The 17,779-nt window shown below is 36.8% G+C and overlaps 1 protein-coding gene across 1 annotated transcript in view; it reads right to left on the bottom strand.

The window, feature by feature from the left end:
- The window catches only part of GPR133 (G protein-coupled receptor 133), a 149,292-nt gene that overhangs the window by 101,682 nt on the left and 29,831 nt on the right, over positions 1-17,779 (bottom strand). The window contains exon 13 of the mRNA XM_008936510.1: positions 17,042-17,183. Coding sequence (XP_008934758.1) covers positions 17,042-17,183 — 142 coding nt within the window. The remainder of the gene's footprint in view (positions 1-17,041; positions 17,184-17,779) is intronic.

Here is a 17,779-nt window from a genome sequence, read left to right on the forward strand (position 1 = left end):
TGTTACTCAAACACACCCTGACCCAGGTCTTCAAATGCAAACAGAGTAAAAGATTCGTTCAAACAGAGAGTAACTGGATATCCACTTTTATGGATCTGGCCCTACGCATTTTCCAAATTGCTGTAGGGACCCACTGGGATAGTAGTCAGTGAAAATCCATTTCCCAGTCATTTAACTGTTCCCATCTCTTAACCCTTGGAAGGCCCAATAAGAGTTTTTTTCTGCTCTTCATCTAGTGAGAAGGGCAGCAAATACACCTCTAACATTTTGGCTTAATATTCTACAATTCAGAAGGTAACTAACACTTTGCTAACACAAAGATGCACACTGTAAAACTTAGTGCAAAAAGCTGCGTACTGAAAGTAAAATTCCCTGATGATCTGAAAGAAAATACAATGAGAAAGGCACAGAACCTCAGATATCAATAAAATAATGTTCTACAATGCTTGCACACCAGCAAAGAGAGGGACGAAATGTGAGAAGCAATTGCCTTTATACAAATGGTCACTATATTTAATTTGGTTTTGACATGTTGTTAGTGAAAAGAGTCAAGCAAATACATATAAAACATCAAGAAATAGTAGATACCTAGGAAAAAATGTTCAAAAAATGCAAAATTCAGCATTTCTGCTACTCTGTAACTTGAAGATGCCACACCTAACTTAAAGAAATGTGGCTAGCAGAAAAGTTACCCTCCTGTGATACATTGTACCTCTGCTCTAAACATTAGTCATGCATTAGGTAAGATCATTGTTATATAAAGAATATCTTTCTAAAACCAAAGGAGAAAACCTTGTTAGGTCTTCTCAGACAGGATAAGGGGTCTCAGTGGACTCTGTTTCCACTAAAATAAGAGATTGCTGGCAGCATAAGGTCCAAACAGCATAGAAGAATTGGCTTGTTCAACCACCACCTTTGATCTTAAGACATAATAAGAGAACCAACTGGGGATGTTTCATAGACTTCCAAAGAAGCAATGAGTAACTTACCCACTAACTCTTTTTATATTCAAAATTTGGCTGAGCTTTCTGGGTTCTTTTATTATATGGGTTTTCAGAAGATAGATCTATTCTGAGTATTTCAACAAGGTGTAAAATTCAATCCACTGGTACCTTTGGTGATCCCCAAAGTCATGAATTAGTCTTTCTTCACTGAAGCAGCACAGTTTTAAGTCAAGAGCCACAGTTAAAAATTTGGCTTTCCGACTTGTGCCTTCCAGGAACAGTCTTCAGTAACCACTTAAAATTTGCTGCTCTGTTAAATATTTTTGCAATTTATTTTCTGCTGGCTAGTTGATAGCTGAAAGAAGCAAGATTTAAATTCTTTTATTTTCTTAAGTGGAAGAATATTTATGCCTTCTGTTCTTTTTTAAGAATATTTACTAAGCTCTAACTTTCTTCAAGAGAAAGCCAAAGAATCAGCTAAAATATGTAAATCTAGTTCTGGGATAAACAAAATATTCAAGCTGAGGAAGTAGAATGCTAATCAAGAGTCTGCAGACTATGGCAGAAAAATGGCAATATACAGTAAGTATAGTATATGCTGGTGTTGTGTTTTTGTTCCCCTGGATACAGACATCACTACAATCAAACACTAAATCTCTGCAATTCTTTTTATAAATTTTACTGGAAATATTTCTATCATTCCATCAGGTTTGATATTTACAGGATGTGTTTGGGTTTGGTGTTTGTGTGGTTAGCTGAGAAATACATGATTTAGTAACAACATATACTCCAAGGTAGTTAGATAACTGTGAGGTTACACATTTATAAAACAAAACAAAAAACAAAACAAAACAAAACAAAACAAAATAAAATAAAATAAAATAAAATAAAATAGCTTAATATAATAACACCTTTATAAGGAGCTTGTTCCCTCCATTCTGCCTTCAGGGAATTGTGTGGTACTGTTATACTGAATAATTTGCACATAGCATCCCATTTCATCCCTCCCAACTGGTCATTTCCATGCTGCTTTTCCACTCCTGTACATTTTAATGCTAAAGAGAAACCTGTTGAAGAAAATAAGGCATAAAATTATTTGCTAGACAAATTACACCCCTCTAGTTAGGATTTAGGGGCAGGAATTTCATCGCCACAGACGTGTGCCTGGTGCTGCAGCTGTGCACACTTGCTCGGGTGACTCCAAGCAGAACCATGCACGTGTAGAGTGGATGACTGCAGTGAGAAGCATTCTTCCACAGCAGGGTACAAATGCACCCTGTAGAGGTACACATCTTCACTGCTCCTGCCACTTTGGCTACAAATGCAGTAATAAATGGGCCTCGAGCTTCTATCTGAACCTCACTTAGTAAACACTTTGACCTGAAAGATTAGAAGTTAACCTAACCTTATCACATGCCAAGCTCTGGAGTGAAAGAGCTGACAACACTTGGGCATCTTGCAAGAGAACTCAGTCCCTCAGAGGATGCTGAATTTATGCTTATTATCTCACACTGGTAGCTATTCCCAAGAGGAAAGTAATCCTTCTCTGAAAGAGAAATGGCATTTCTGCTATATTTTCTTCTGCTATATTAAATTATTCCCTGGATGATTTTCTTCCTTTGCCCACACCTCTTTTACCTCCACTAACATTTTGTCTAACTCTTGGCAGATTTTCAAGGTAAATATTTCTGCTTCTTGAATGAATTTACATAAAGCTTAACTGGTCTGCGAAGAAGAAATGCCTGAAGCTGTCACAGCTCTTCGGTGACAGTTTAGGAGTACTCACCACTGCATTCACAGGACTAAGAAAGGGTACATTTTGACCTCCTCTCTGAGTGTGCTCTGCCATTTATCAAAGAATTTCGGTTTACAAGTTAGGTTTAAGCTTCAAAGCTTTTAGACATCAGTCTGAAATGACAGTATGAAACAAATTTTTTTACTGCTAGTGTTCAACAGGTTTGCAGTATTTCCATTTTTGCAAACTGACTTCATATAAGAACCTGGTTCACCTAAAAGTTTAGCCAGTTTCTTATAACCATGTTTTCTCCCTAGTTTGAGAAAGAACAAAAAAGACTGTTGGACTAAAAAATACATCATTCACATCATCACAACAGTTTCATGTATTGAGATAAATGGAAATCAGGGCTTTAACCCCGACATAAATCTAGAAGAAAAGTTTTGTATGATTCACAACAAAACCATTACATAGAAAGTGAAACTGGGAACAAAGTTCTATTCTTAGAATAAAATTTCAATGCTGTTCTAGTTTTTTTAATTAGTTGGAGTATATAACTAATGGCATTATGTTGCAAGGCTGATTTTCCTGACAAAGAAAAATGGAACCTGTTCCAGGGGCCTTTAAGTAATGCTCCTAAAAGAAGAATCATCTTTTGTCTGTCATATGCAAAAATCAATAAAATTCATTTTTAGGTTTGAGGGGGGAACACCCCCCACCACACCCCCACCCCAGGAAAAAAAAGCTTTCTCCCAAATCTGAAGTTCCATACTGTGTTGAGGGTAGAATTGCAGTTTCTAATAACAAGTGGGAACCTGTAAGTTTTCTTCAGTGTAGCTGGATAATAACAAACACGGCTCAGAAAAACCAAATTCCCTGGTGTGTCTGGTGCTTTCTCCAAATTATTCTTTTGTTGGCTATTCAAGCTGTATTTGATATCAATTGTCAAAACAGACAGAAATAAGAAATGAAAAATACAGACAGCAGTGGTCCTGAAATTATCACTATTGAAATGATTTAAAATGTCTTAGGATAATAAAAACTCTGTTGTAAAAGTTGTTGCCAAAAAGCAGCATAACTCACACACACAGAATCTTAAACTTATCCAACTTCTGTTTTCTGTGAATTAATTATAGTTTTTTTCCATTTCATTTTATTTGTTCATGAGATTTGCCTATTTATGAATTTCGCCTATTTATGAATTTCACATCTTTCTCTCTCTCCTTGTTTAGCACTAGTACCCAACTTCAGCAACACACTCAGCTTTGTGCCTGACCCAGATCACAGGAGTTGTCCCTGTAAAATGTGTTGCTGCATTCTTTGCTTTCTTTCCTAAACTGTGATGCTCTGGGTGTCATATTGAACATACTATGATACAAACCCTGCCTTCTTCTAGAGTGCACTTTCCCCTCCAAAGCATATGTTAGTCGCTAAATGATAGCTTGAGGAGTTCAAAATTTCTAGAATTTATTGTGAGCTGCTGCAGAGGAGGAAGGTATGCAGAGCTAGCTGGGGTGAGTCACTGAAAAGCAGTTCCTCTTGGCTGGCCCCGTCCCGACAGGAATCTGTTTGCTGACCCAGCTTGTGTTAGCCTCTTAAATTGGGAAGGACTCTACTTCCTTTTTTTTTTTTTTTAAATAAAAAAAAAGAAGGAAAATCCCTCCTTAACAGATGCACATTTCCTGCTAGAAAACCAACTCCAAGTTTCTGTTACTACCTATTAATACCATTATCCAGCAGACCTGTTGCAAAGCAAAAGTTGAGTTAAAATGCCTCGTGAAGCAAGCAGTGGGGAGGGAAACAGGCAAAACCAGACATTTACCATCCACAGATTTCTCCAAAGTATGACTCCTCTACCATTTCTGAGCTAAATTTGACACTACATTCTAAGCCAAAGTTTTTATTTACGTTTTGTGAACTAAATACAATCATTGTTTTAGATGAGTGATGTTACAGTAACACAGCCTGTATTTAGCCATAAGGCTGCCTTGTAATAAGCACAGTCACAGCCACAATGCAGGATCAAGTGACTTCAGTTTGGCTTTGGAAGAGCTGTCACTGTGGAAAGGCAAGGACAGATCACACACCACTGCTGAGCAGGTGCCTTGGTTTTCCATTGCTGGTTAAATGCAGCAGCTCAAGACCGCAACACAGAGTGTAGAATTCATTCCAAAATCTGTGCAATTATTTCTGTACTACTGCTGCTGATCACCAGCAGCAGAGCAATAATCTTTGCCTCTATTATGCTGTGTAACTGGTATCTCTCCCTCAGCCTTCCCCATTTTTCTATTATGGTTGTGAGGACTCCACTCTGAACATGGATCACATTCTAGTTTTCCCATTCAGTGGTCCAAGGCAATATTCACAATATTTTCCTCCACAAATTGTGAATATTTAAAGGAGGGGTAAAAAAAATAAATTTGCGTTAAGTGGACTTGTAGAGTTTTCAAATCCTCCTCCTGGCTATAAATTCATTCAATTTGGAAGCTACCCACTACATCTTTATCACCAGAACAGCAAAGTTGAAGGCAACTTTTCAACCCTTATCATCACAAACTAAGGGTTTTCAGTTGTGCAAAACCATACTGAACTCCCTTGCATTCATCATTAATGTCTAATGTGTGTAACATGCCAACACACAACTTTCAGAAATTCTTAGTCAGATCCCTCTTAATTACAAGTCAAAATAGAGAAACTTCATGTTCAAAAATCTTAAATATTCTGTGATTTAGAAGCATATCCAAATGAATATATTTTCTGTTACCATCCATATTGCTCTAGATCTTGTGCTTTTTAGGGGACACACACCAAAAAAGTGGTTCAAGGGATTAAAAAAATAGCCTATAGCCTTTTCAAAACAACGTTCCAAACCACAGTATGTACAGAAGACCCTATTCTTTTCAAAATATGTTCCATTTTCACAACAGTTAGCCTGTCATTACCTTACCATTTTCAGTACATTTTTGCATATGTTTCTAAGGCAGCAGAACATAAATCAGGAAGCCAAAAATAGATTTAGTATATTTACCATTTTCTGAGTGAAGCATCATTTGTTTTCACACATTTAAAGATCAGTCATTCATGCCATATAAATCATTCCTGCAAGCTTAAGAAGTTTCACAGAGACGTGGGCAGATATGCCCTAAGTCTAGAAACTTGTACTCAAATAGAAGCATTCGATAATGTCTTGGATTTGCAAGCACAAAATATAAACCCACAATCTAAAATGCAAAAGAGCTTGGGCAAAGAGTTCAAACTATGCACAATTAATTAAAAGTAGCCTAGCTCCCTCAATACTTAATGCTAATGTTTTGAGGTCAAAACTAGTGCAAAGTATCACATCAAAGTATCTCGAGGAGAATGTACCACAGTTTATTCAGAGCCCAGGCTACTGAAAGTAATAAAAAATAAATTAGATTATATCAATATAGAATTACAGGTGGCACCTCAGCTGAAATAACTAGTGAGGAATTTTGTAGTGAACTTTCTACTTATTATTTACTTAATATGTATGCTGACAGAACTTTGCATTTTCAGAAACTATTTGTACCATGAGCCTTTGCTATATTCCTCAAATAGGCACCCATTCAACTACTAGGACTCATCCTCTGCAATGGGTGGTATCATGGCAATTCTGCCTCTCAGAGATACACATAAATGTTAGAGGCAAAAAACTGGCAACTCTGAGCACTTAGAAACAATGTCTACTCTGACCTAATTCTTGCTATATGTGAGAACACAGTGAAAAAAATAATAAGCTTAGGAGAATCTAGATCTTATAAGCTTGGCAGTGTGTGTAAGACTTCCAGCATTACCAAGACAATGTACAATGTGACAGAGCTGAAATATGAAGGATCAAACTAACAAATCAAGGAAAACAAACAAGAACATCTGTCTTAAACCTGCCTCCACCACAGTAACTTATCTGGAACCTAATCACGTTGCTCTGGAAGATAAACTGAGTTGAACCTGCCTAAAGTCAATGGGTCTGGAGGAACTGGGAAGTCCTTTCTCTTTCTGCTTTTCCATGAGCTGTTCAAGATATAACTGAGATATAGCAAAGCATTAGCATTAGATTTCTACTCACTAAAACACACTGGCTGCCAGTACAATCAAAAGACATACTATCTGAAATAAACTTTTAGGTTTTGGACATTATTTTATTTTCTCTTCAACTTGTTATGAATAATGAAGAATGAAGTTGTACCAATCTGAAAGCAACATTAGATCATTATTAGAATAAAGGCTGAGAGCTTGCCTCCATGGACAACAGCAGTTTTACCATGCAATGTAATTAAATCAGAATTTAACCTTTAGATTTAATACGTATTTACAAAAAAAGTTTTCAAAACATACTCTTCATGTGTCTGATTCCAGTGAAGCTGAAATTCTCAATCAGCAAAACTATTTCTTTTTTGTTAAAAAAAATAAACTACAATATGGGCATTTTGAATCTAAATCCATCTTTTTGCAATTTCAAATGCTACAGTTTACTTCTTCCACTTCAAAAGCTCAATCTCATCATGAGAGATTTTACAGGATATGTGCACATAGTAGGGATAAGGACTGGTGGTATGTTATTCTTACTTTTCTGCTTATAATTTAAAACATCAAAGTCATTAATGTGTGAATGTTGGCTACTTCACCTCTGCAATAACTTTTTTCCATAACACTTAAATATGTGTATACATATACACATATGTATTAGCATTGTGCAAAGAAACACAATGTTTTATAGCAGAAAACCTGGCAGTTCATTAAATCTAGCACAACTAGCTGGAATTCCTCAAGAAGCCATCACCACACACAAGGATGCTTTGAGGATGTAGTCACTGACGAGGAACTTAAACAAGAGGAACTAAATGAAATTTTAAAAGGCTGAGACAGAACTCTACATCACTGGAACAGATCTGATCATGTCAAATATAAACCCCATAATATTCTCTTCTCCTCCTGTGACAAATCTTCAATCAAAGGCAGAGTGAAGCAGCACAGGATACCACAGTTCTGTAAAACAGGATAACTGTGGAATTCAGCTCTGGGTTTATAAGTCAGCAAGATTTTTCAAAGTTTATTGCTTGGTATTGACTGACCTCCAAGTGCTGATGCACTGTCACTTGCAAGCAGAAATTTGAAAGAGAAAAACCAGATGCTTCTTGCTGAAGATTGATAACACTTGGTTCCAGTCACCAGTGGTTATTTTCTTTAGGCAAGAGGTAATTTTATAGATACTAAGTGGAAGCTGGCACATAAAATTACCCACATGCCCAAAGAATAAAAGTCAGCAACTAAACTAAAAATTGAAAGCAAACTTTACTTGCACACTTCCAAAGGCATTCAATCACTTCATAATGCCCTCGCTCCTGTTGCAAAATCCACCTCAAAGGCAAAGGACTAATTTACAAAGAAATATCGAAGACTTCTTTCATGATAAATGAGTGATAACACAGGGAAAGTATTGTGCCTCCAAAGGCTTAAGTCTGTTCTGACGTGGAAATGAAACCTATGAATTACAGCTTATTACAATGGAATCCCAATGCTTACAACAGGCAATCTTCAATGTGCTTAATGAAAATCTATATTTTTTGTTACTGCACCTTCTAGGCTTTTAGAATGGATTCCTACGAGAAAATAATCCTGGGATGTTTCTGTTAATACCCTTAACAATACAGAACTCTTGCTGTATTGTTACAAGGTGCTGTATATCATCATAATGACTACTGGTATTTTAAGGTTGCTCCCGAGCAAGAAAACTAGCTGCAACTATGTTCATTTCTCATCTGAACTCAATGGATGTAACTTGCATAACAGAGTGCTGAACTTCACATTGATTATTTAATTAAAAGCTTTATTATTTTTTCTTTTTGCTTTAATTGTGGTATCCTCTGTAAAAGTCAGTTTTAATCATATTATATTCAAGTTTTTCCAGCAAAGTCCATCCAGTGAAAAATTATACCTTCATTCTGCAGATGTGGGCAAAAGTTATTGTTTTTCCTCGATCAATATATAAATTAGTCAACACTTAACTTGCCATAAAAATAAATTGACTCCACATTGATTTGTCTCTTTCATGATAGCACAAATATTTGTGTACAAACGGGAATTGGTTCTTCTCCCAGTTTATTTTCCAGTTGGTAATGATGTTAAACAAACCTCAGGATATGGCACACTGCTGGCCAGGCAGAAGACAATAGAGAGAAGATATCTTTTAGGTTCAGATTTAGAGGCAAAAGTCCCATTGTATCAATAAAAGCTCAATAAAAATGTTCCTTGACCTTGTCTCTATCTCCCTGAACTGCAAGAGGACTACCAACTCTTTTTCATGGGAGCACAGTTAAAGGAAAAGAAGTTCTATCTTTTCCCTGCACTTTACCATCTCCAAAGCAGTACCCCAGGAGAGCACCTCTCAGACATGCAGGCTGCCCTTCCAATAATGAATGCTGATGCTCTTGTATGAGTCCTGCTTCTGGAGATTTAAGAAAGGAAAAGCTGATAAGCTTCACTGACAAAGCGCTCTATCAAGAAACATCAGGGCAGCAGGTCACTGCGGAGCTCTGGTGGGAAGCATTCATTGCACCAAGTAAAAGAGCAGAAGCAGAGAAGTGATTGAGATAAGAGTTGATCAAAAAATGAAGAAAGAAGCAGCTGCTTGAATGATTCAGTGTAATAACATTGTACAAAAAATTCACGATTTGTGGTCAGGCAGACAACTCCCTAAGCTCTGAATTTGTTAAAATGAACCACATTGAGCAAAGGAATGAGATAGAAAAATGTTAAATTAGTCCTAACTTAGTATTATTTTAGTAAAGCACCTTTTTTTTTTCCCTTTCCCCTAGCATCAAGCAAACATTTAAAATGGCATTTGCATTAAATTTATTTGGGGTAAAATCAACTAGATTAAGAATTCCCAGTTTGCATCTAATCTTCTTGTGAGGCCCTCTCACAGAGGCTATAACACTCAGAAGTTTATAATTCTCAAAAATTGCAGCTGCACATATTCCTCTTCTGCAAAAAGGGAAAATAAACCCCAGGAGAAAACTACAGAAGTCTTAACACAGCTGAAACTAGTGTACAAAAAGTTTTCTTCTAGCTGTAAGGCAATATTCTCTACAGTACTAGTCAACAGTAAGGGATCAGCAAAGCAATGAGTGCAGTGTGTTCTGGTGCATCATCCAGGTATGAATGCTCCCCTTTTGTATCCTCACCTTAGTTGGACCTGCAACCTTTCTGCACCAAATACACCTGGATTTACACCAAGCTGGTATTTCAACCTGCTGAAAGATGGTCAGCTGCCTTGTCAGGAAAGACAAGAATTTACAGCTACTTTGGCAAGACTGTCAAAAAGTGACTTCATGGTGGTCCAAGATCAAGGTCTGTGCCACGTAGCCATGTGGACTTTACAAACTACTGGTGCAGTTTTACACCATTTCTCCCACTGTTGCATCTTCTGTCACTTGCCAGAGAATGTTGTGCATGTACTTCAGCCTTGATATTCATCGCTTCTAAACTGCTACCCTGTGCTGTAATTTCTTGGATCATATAAGTGAAATGTTAGTTCTTCTCTAGTTGCTCCTGCTATAAAAAACATCTTGTTAGAATTTTTTTTTTTTTGGGGGGGAATAATAATTTTACAGAATGTACTGTTGCTTCATTACAAAACATCTGGATGGTCAAGATTAAGCTTTCTTCAGCTGCAAACTGCCATCAGTCTTCACATCATCCCACACACACTGAAGGTGTTAGCTGATTTCTGTTATCTTTTTTTTTCTGGAGGCAGTAGTTCATCCAAGTTGAAGAGCAGTACATCATTTATTAAAATCAAAAAACATCTGTCTTCCACTGAAATGGTCCTGAATAACTGAGTATTATAACTTAGTGTATCAACTTTTGTCTCTTAGAGGGCTTAGTTTAGACAAAATTTTGCTGATTAAGAGAAATATTTCTATTAAATGCTAATCTTAAAAGTGCATCTAATGTAGCTTGACATCTTTACCATCGTGCAGAAGCCTGTCTGAAAACAACGTATGTCCAATGTGAAGTTTTGTCAGTCTTCTTTGACCAAGACATTGGCAATGTAATCTACAGGTTCCCCAAAGAAATCCTAGATATTTTGCAAGTTTAACTCCTTAAGACAAGCCCATATTCAAATTCTTTATGTCCATTCAATACTAAAGGTGAAATTGTATGTCTCAGGGTAGTTTCACTAAGGAGCATGGACCTAGCTTAACTGTATCTTTACTGTCTTGGTCTTTGGATTTTGTACTAAAATCACCAATACATATGCCAAGCTGTAACAGTGAGTTCAATGTGAGCAGTTTTTGAGTAGAAATATAGCCTGTTCTTTTGGTTCAAGTTGTCCAAGGGCTCCCATAAGCACCATACATTCACATTTTCAGCCATAATACACATTGGCTGGAGATGAGCAATGTTTGCCACTGTTGATCCACTTACTACTTCCTTTATTCTCTCTCTGACCCTTCTTGATGGGCTGGAAGTGTTCTAGTCTCTAGAACATACTACATACTACAACCTGACCCCATCAGCAGGTATATCAAGGGAGCTGGTAAGTTTAGAGCAAAACGTGTTCAAATTGAATACACTGCAAGTACAGGCAATACTAACTGTCAATGAATATAATTTTCTTCCCCTACAGCCTTTGATACTTTTTCAGGTGAGCTATAGAAAGAGAACAATATGAGTACATGGAGCAAGCTCTTCCTATTCTTTGCACTGGTGTACGTTGACTCACAAGACTGTATGTGACAAGCTTTGAATCAACAGTATCAAATATTATAATGAGGTTTAAAATCCCCCAACTAATAAACAGCTGAACAGATAGCAATAGATCTGAGTCTACAGTGTCACAAAGTACTACTGGTTCTCCCTGATCTTCATCTTGTACCATAAGAAGTACGAAGAAAGGGACAGTTCTTGAAAAGGCCCATGAATTTAATTCTTCAATATTGAAAAAGTCTCGAGCAAAAAGGTTCTCAATGATTGCCAAATATCACAGTAAAAGCTATCTTATTTCTACAGAGAAGGAAAAGATAGTTTCTTTTCAGCCCTATGTCATTGTGTTATAAAAGTGGACACTAGGGATAGAAAGAGCAGATAAGCATTCCTCAGAATGGCAGAAAGAATAAACCAATCACTTTATGTTCTTATGCAAAAAAAGTTAGTTTTAAGTCCTTGATTAAGTGTTCTTGTAAAACAGTCTTTCCGGGGCTGTTAATATTTTCAAAACAAAAGAAAAAGAAAGAGTAACAGAAAAAATGGTTTCAGAGATTGTGCCACAAAATTGTCAGAACAGATACAATTAAAAGAAATTGTATAAAATTATGAGTATTAAAATGTACATGTGTATCCTATCCACAGGGAGTCTGTACTTCCTAAGAAGAATTAAACAAGTAATATTTTTATCCTCTGAAAAAAAATGGGATGACTTATTCATCCTGATTCATGAGAATTTCTATTTTAAGTTGGAAAACCATTTTCCACTGATGGAAGCTTGACCAGAAAATTTTCTGCCTGTTCTGTTGGTAGAAAGAACATCAACCAGCAATATTAGTCCCGTGAGAATACAGCTGCAAGCCTGAACATTAAGGCCTAATGCCTGTAATTACTCATGTCCTCTTCTTATGTGCTCCCTGATGGAGGCAAGTCTGTAGTTCAGTCTCCTCAGTCCTTGTACCAGTGACCTCAACAGTGTGTGTATTAACTATGAGGCGATTTCTCAGCTCCTGTGCTCCACAGCACTAGTTGAGCCTCCAGCCTGTTCCAAGGCTGGGCACCCATCTCTTCTGTGCACCCTGCCTACTGCCCCATGGCACTTTTCTAGAAAAGGAAGCATAACATGCCATTTATAAATATCTCCTGCATCTTTACCTAATTTATTAGCTATTTTATTTCTTTTATTTATCAGTTTGTAAGGTCCCAAGTCTCATAGTAAGAGTGAGTTGGGCTGTGGAATGACAAATGCTCTCTGAAGTTTTGATTCAAGAAGTGATATCCAGTTCACAGGGGTTCTCTTTGTAACTATTACCTAAAATTGACATGTTTTATTTTACTCCCTTTTGTTTTCTGTTGCTCAATGATTAGCATTTTTCCCATATGTTCTACAGGATAAAGAATTAGCATTTTATCAAGCTGGGCCAATCACCACTATTATCAGTATGAGAGACCATATTCTTTTTTCACTCCTCACATTTGTACACTTGTAAAATCCGGTAGTCTCCATTGGAGTAGCTATAACTAAATCAGATCAGCTGGACTCAGATTTTAAAAGAGAAAACTTCTTTGGACTAGTTATTTTTACTTCTTCTTATTACACTTTCCTCTTAAATTGAGAGCATTATGTGGACCAAACAGGCAATGACAAAAGTGAGAGAGGTATCCACTTCAAATGTTTCTCCTATTATTACAAGCAAGCAAGAAGTATTTTAATGGATGAAACAGGTTTCTGATCCAGATTTTATGCTTTTATAATCATAAACTTACATAAATAGCTTGACTATCACTCTTTAAAGTACATATTTTAACACAGTGACGTTGCAGACAGAATTTTTTTTAAAATTTAAATTCAACTTTTATTTCATGAGTCTTCATACTCAGCTAAGTGAAACTACTTGAGGGAGTGAAATATGCAGTTTGCTGGAAAGCACCTGTGCTGCTATCACCTGATAGCTTTCAGAGACATACAGTCATTTCCCAGTTTGCTTAAATAAATTCCCTTGAATTTACTTTGCATAAGTAATTTATTTAAGTAAATTCACAAGTACATTGTCTGTATTTTTATTATTTAAAATTATTCCACAGAATTCATTGTAGACATAGCAGTGTAAAAAAGAATAGATTTGGCCCACTGTTGCCATAATTACACATAACTGGAAGATTTAATCTATTCATCCATTTTTTAATATTAAATGCTAAAAAGAAATTATATTCCCAAAGCCTTAGGTGTCTGAGGCAAGCAGTCTTCCTATCAAATTCATTGTATATACCACTTCAGCAGAGCTCCACACATTCTACTCAACTCCTCACTACGCATGTCCCCACAGACAAATATTCAGTGTACTTCTATCTACACTGTACCTTTGTTCCTAAAGATTGCTCAGAGAATGCAGAATCCATACTGTCCTGTTTGGGCTGGCACAGTTAATTTCCTTCCTAGTAGCTGGTACAGTGCTGTGTTTTGGATTTAGTTTGAGAATAATGTTGATAACACACCAATGTTTTTAGTTGTTGCCAAGTAGTGTTTAGACTAAGTCAAGGACTTTTCAGCTTCTTACACCCTGCCAGCAAGCAGGCTGGAGGGGCACAAGAAATTAGGAGGGGACACAATGGGGAGAGCTGACCCAAACTGGCCAAAGGAATAGTCTATATGATGTCATCCCAGGTCTGTAAACTGGGGGAAAGTCGACCCAGGGATGATGCTATGGAGTTGGCTACACATTGGTTGGAGAGCGGTGAGCTACTGCATTGTGCATCACTTGTATAATATCATTCTTTTACTATTATAACTTTTTGAATTATTATCATTATTACTGTTTTCCTCCTTTTCTGCCCTATTAGACTGTCTTTATCTCAACCCATGAGTTTTACTTTTTTCCTCCCTGATTCTCTCCCCCATCTCACTGGAGCCGGAGTGAGTGGGCGAGGGGCTGTGTGGTGCTTAGTTGCCAGCTGGGGTTCAAATAACACATACACAAGATACCCAGAGGTATGTGGGTTGGTTCTGCTGCTCACTGATTAATAGCTTTTTTTAGCAAATTCACACCAGCAGGGAAAAAAGAAAATAAACCACACACAAGAAAGGAAGAGCAGATAACTAGATGCATTCCCATTGCCCAGATCTCATACTATAGCTTTATTAATTCCCTTTACAAAGTTTTATGCCTAGTTCTCCTGTTAAACATCTATTCTGATGCTGAATTACACTCTTCCTCTGGGAAAACAATATAAATGAAATACAGCAAACAACGATTTCAGTAAAATATTTTACAATGTCAAAACAGATTTTCTGTTTCAATGTATTTGATGATTTTAGAATGTTTTCATTTTTGAATGCTTTTGGCATGTGGATTTTTAACATCTGATTTGGAATTTTAAAAGCAATTTTAGAAACAAGGCTAGGGGACGTACAAAATGCTTCTCCATCAGATAACAGTGAAATTAGGTTCTGGGACAAGTATAGAAAATCTCACACAGTTGCATTTAGCTTTGATTGGAAAAACGCTGGGGAAATAGGCATTTAGTCCATCATGGGAGCAGCTTCTACTTCATGTCCACAAATTGTTCAGGGGTAAAAAAATGCAATAATATTCTGAATTTTCTAATGACAGCTGTGGAGCAAAACTTCATTGCATTTTTTAAATTTCTCATAGTACCAGGATGGTACCAGTTAGTAAGACGTAAAAGCCAGGAGCAGATCTTTACTGCAGAGAGTTAGTAAGTGGGTGAAGAGTTCCCTGTCTTTCAGACAGGTGCACCTTCTGTGCTTTTTCTATCTCCTCTCAGTCTTGCATGCCTAAAGGCAAAATCTACCACAGTTATCATCCTAGTACAGCTTATTGAACAGAGATTAAGAGCATGCTCACTACACATTTAGAAATACTTGTCCTGTTATAATTAAAATTCTCAGAACTTTAAATATAAATGTATTGACATGTATTTCTGGACTGATTTCAGACAGCACTGGGCTACTGTTTCAATGCTGTAAACACAATGGGATTACTGTCTCCATTTCCCTCAAGGATTTTAAAAAATAAAATTTGGGGGGGGGAAAAAAAAAACAACCAAACAAACAACCCAAAACAAACAAATAAAAACCAAAACATACATTTTAAAACTCCAGACATGCAAAAAAAAACCCTACCACAAACCAAAACCAAGTCAAATGGAAGTAGCTGCAGAAATAATACTGTAGATAGTAGATGGCTGTCTATGTGCTGCCAATTAGCAACATGAGCTCTGTAAGAGAAAACACCCACTCCCCTAATGCACAATAGAAAGCACACACTGCTCTAAGAGTGTGAAACTCCCAATCACCCTGTATTTGTTATACACAGGATGTGTTAGACAGACACGTCGATATCACAATCTCATGTACTCTGCTGACAAAAACAGAGACAAATGATAAATGTAAAATTTCTATCTGTATATGAAGATCCCAGTGATCTTCACACTGAAAGTCAACAGGCATAAAGAAAAATAAACACAGGTTTGTTTAAAGCCTGGTAATAAATCATCATACTAAAGCATGAGAAGGTACCTGAATAAATAAAGCAAAGTATATTTTATGAATGATGAACACAAAATAGTCTTCACTTCACATGTGCCCACCTCTAAGAGGCCACTAGGGTTGCTCAGGAGAGTCCTTAGTTTGAAAAACTGCCAGCAAAACAACACTTTTCATTTCTATACCTTGGGTTTTTTTCCTGTATTTGTTTTCTCTAGCCTACTGCATCTTTAACAGAAGTCCAACAGGAAGAAGGCAAACTGGCTCAAAAACAGTCATTGAAAGAAAAATACGATAAAATACTTTATTCAAGAGATGTTTTCTAGAAAACATAAGAATTGAAATGTTTCTTTTCCATTTTCATTCTATGCTGTAAGCAGGTAATAGATGTTGCATGCCTCATACCAACACCTCAGAGTATGAACACAACTATTCTTCATTCCACTAACAAGACAAAGAGATACCTTTTCCTCCAAGTTTTAATCTTCCAGTTTCTTGCTGCAATAGGCTAACTTACTGAAATTAAAATTTATGAGTTTCAATAAAACTTGTCCCTGAGCTTCCTCAGATTCTTATTTCTTGTTTTTCAGATTCAGAATCCTCTGCTCTCTAGAAAGGGCAATTCACATTAGAGCAGGGATTGGAACCTGCTTCACTCCTATTCTAGGAGATCATACTCTGCCCATCATACTTTTATCTGCCCTTGGAGGAGTTCCTTCTCTGGGTTAATTCACAAGAACATTCAAAACACCTCCATTATCTTAGTGTGGATTAAAATCAAAAGCAAAAAATGTAAGTGAATTCTTGTTTCTGACAGCTCTAATGAGAAAGCAGTAATTGTGCTATTGTAGATAGCACAGACACATCCACAGAACAATACATACAGAAAGGCCTGAAGCAATACTTGTCACTTCACTCTCTTTTTCAATATATGCACCAATCAGCCTTTTGCAGTGATGGAAACAGAATTGAAGTCATTGAAGTTTAATGGTTGGAAAAACATGATACTGTAGTCACAAATGCCATCTGAATTGCTACTGAACATATCCACCAAAAATACAAAGTCATCATAAACACTGAAGTTTTGAACAGCTCTGACAACAGCCTAGTTTCCATTTCTCTTACCAATTTGTGGGTGAGCTGGATGGTAATCAGAGGAGATCCTGACAGATTGTGGGACAATTTGGGTAGAGGTTCCACTTTGACAGAGATAAGATAACTGGCCGCTGAGATCATAAAACCTTTGTAGGCAGCAGCTTCAGGAATCCTTGGGGGGAAAAAAAAAAAAAAAAAAAGTTGTATTAAGGAAATAGAACAACAGAATTTTTTTTAGTTCATCTACAACACCCACAACACCAGGAACACAGAACATTCTTTTGTCATTCAAGTCAATGAACTTTTACAGGGGAGCAAGATCTGGCCTCAGAAGGTCCTACAGGACTAGAAGCAACAGCCACAAAGTATATGGAACAGCTTTAGACATTAGGAGACTTGATATCATAATTACACTTTCATTCTCCTCTTTTGCAAAGGTTTACAAGCCTTGCTGAAAGCACTTTAGATAATTAGAGAGAATCCTACAAAGTGATCTAAAAATAGCCTAAGCAAAGCAACCTAAGCGAGGAGAAAACTTGCAGGGTTTTCAGACTGTCTAGTTTAACACATGTATTAGTGTGTAAGACACATACACTTACATTATAGCTAATGCAGATAAAAATATACACAGGAATACATTTAGAAGTAATTTATATGAAACACTGATTATGTTCATTTAGCTTGGTTAGAGTAAGTCAGGTCATAATAAAAACAGCAGAACCTGACTAAACATCTAATTAGTCCAGGTAATACTTTTTCCTAGGCTGA

The sequence above is a fragment of the Merops nubicus genome, unplaced genomic scaffold (assembly GCF_000691845.1).
Source record: "Merops nubicus isolate BGI_N331 unplaced genomic scaffold, ASM69184v1 scaffold5213, whole genome shotgun sequence".
NCBI lineage: Eukaryota > Metazoa > Chordata > Aves > Coraciiformes > Meropidae > Merops > Merops nubicus.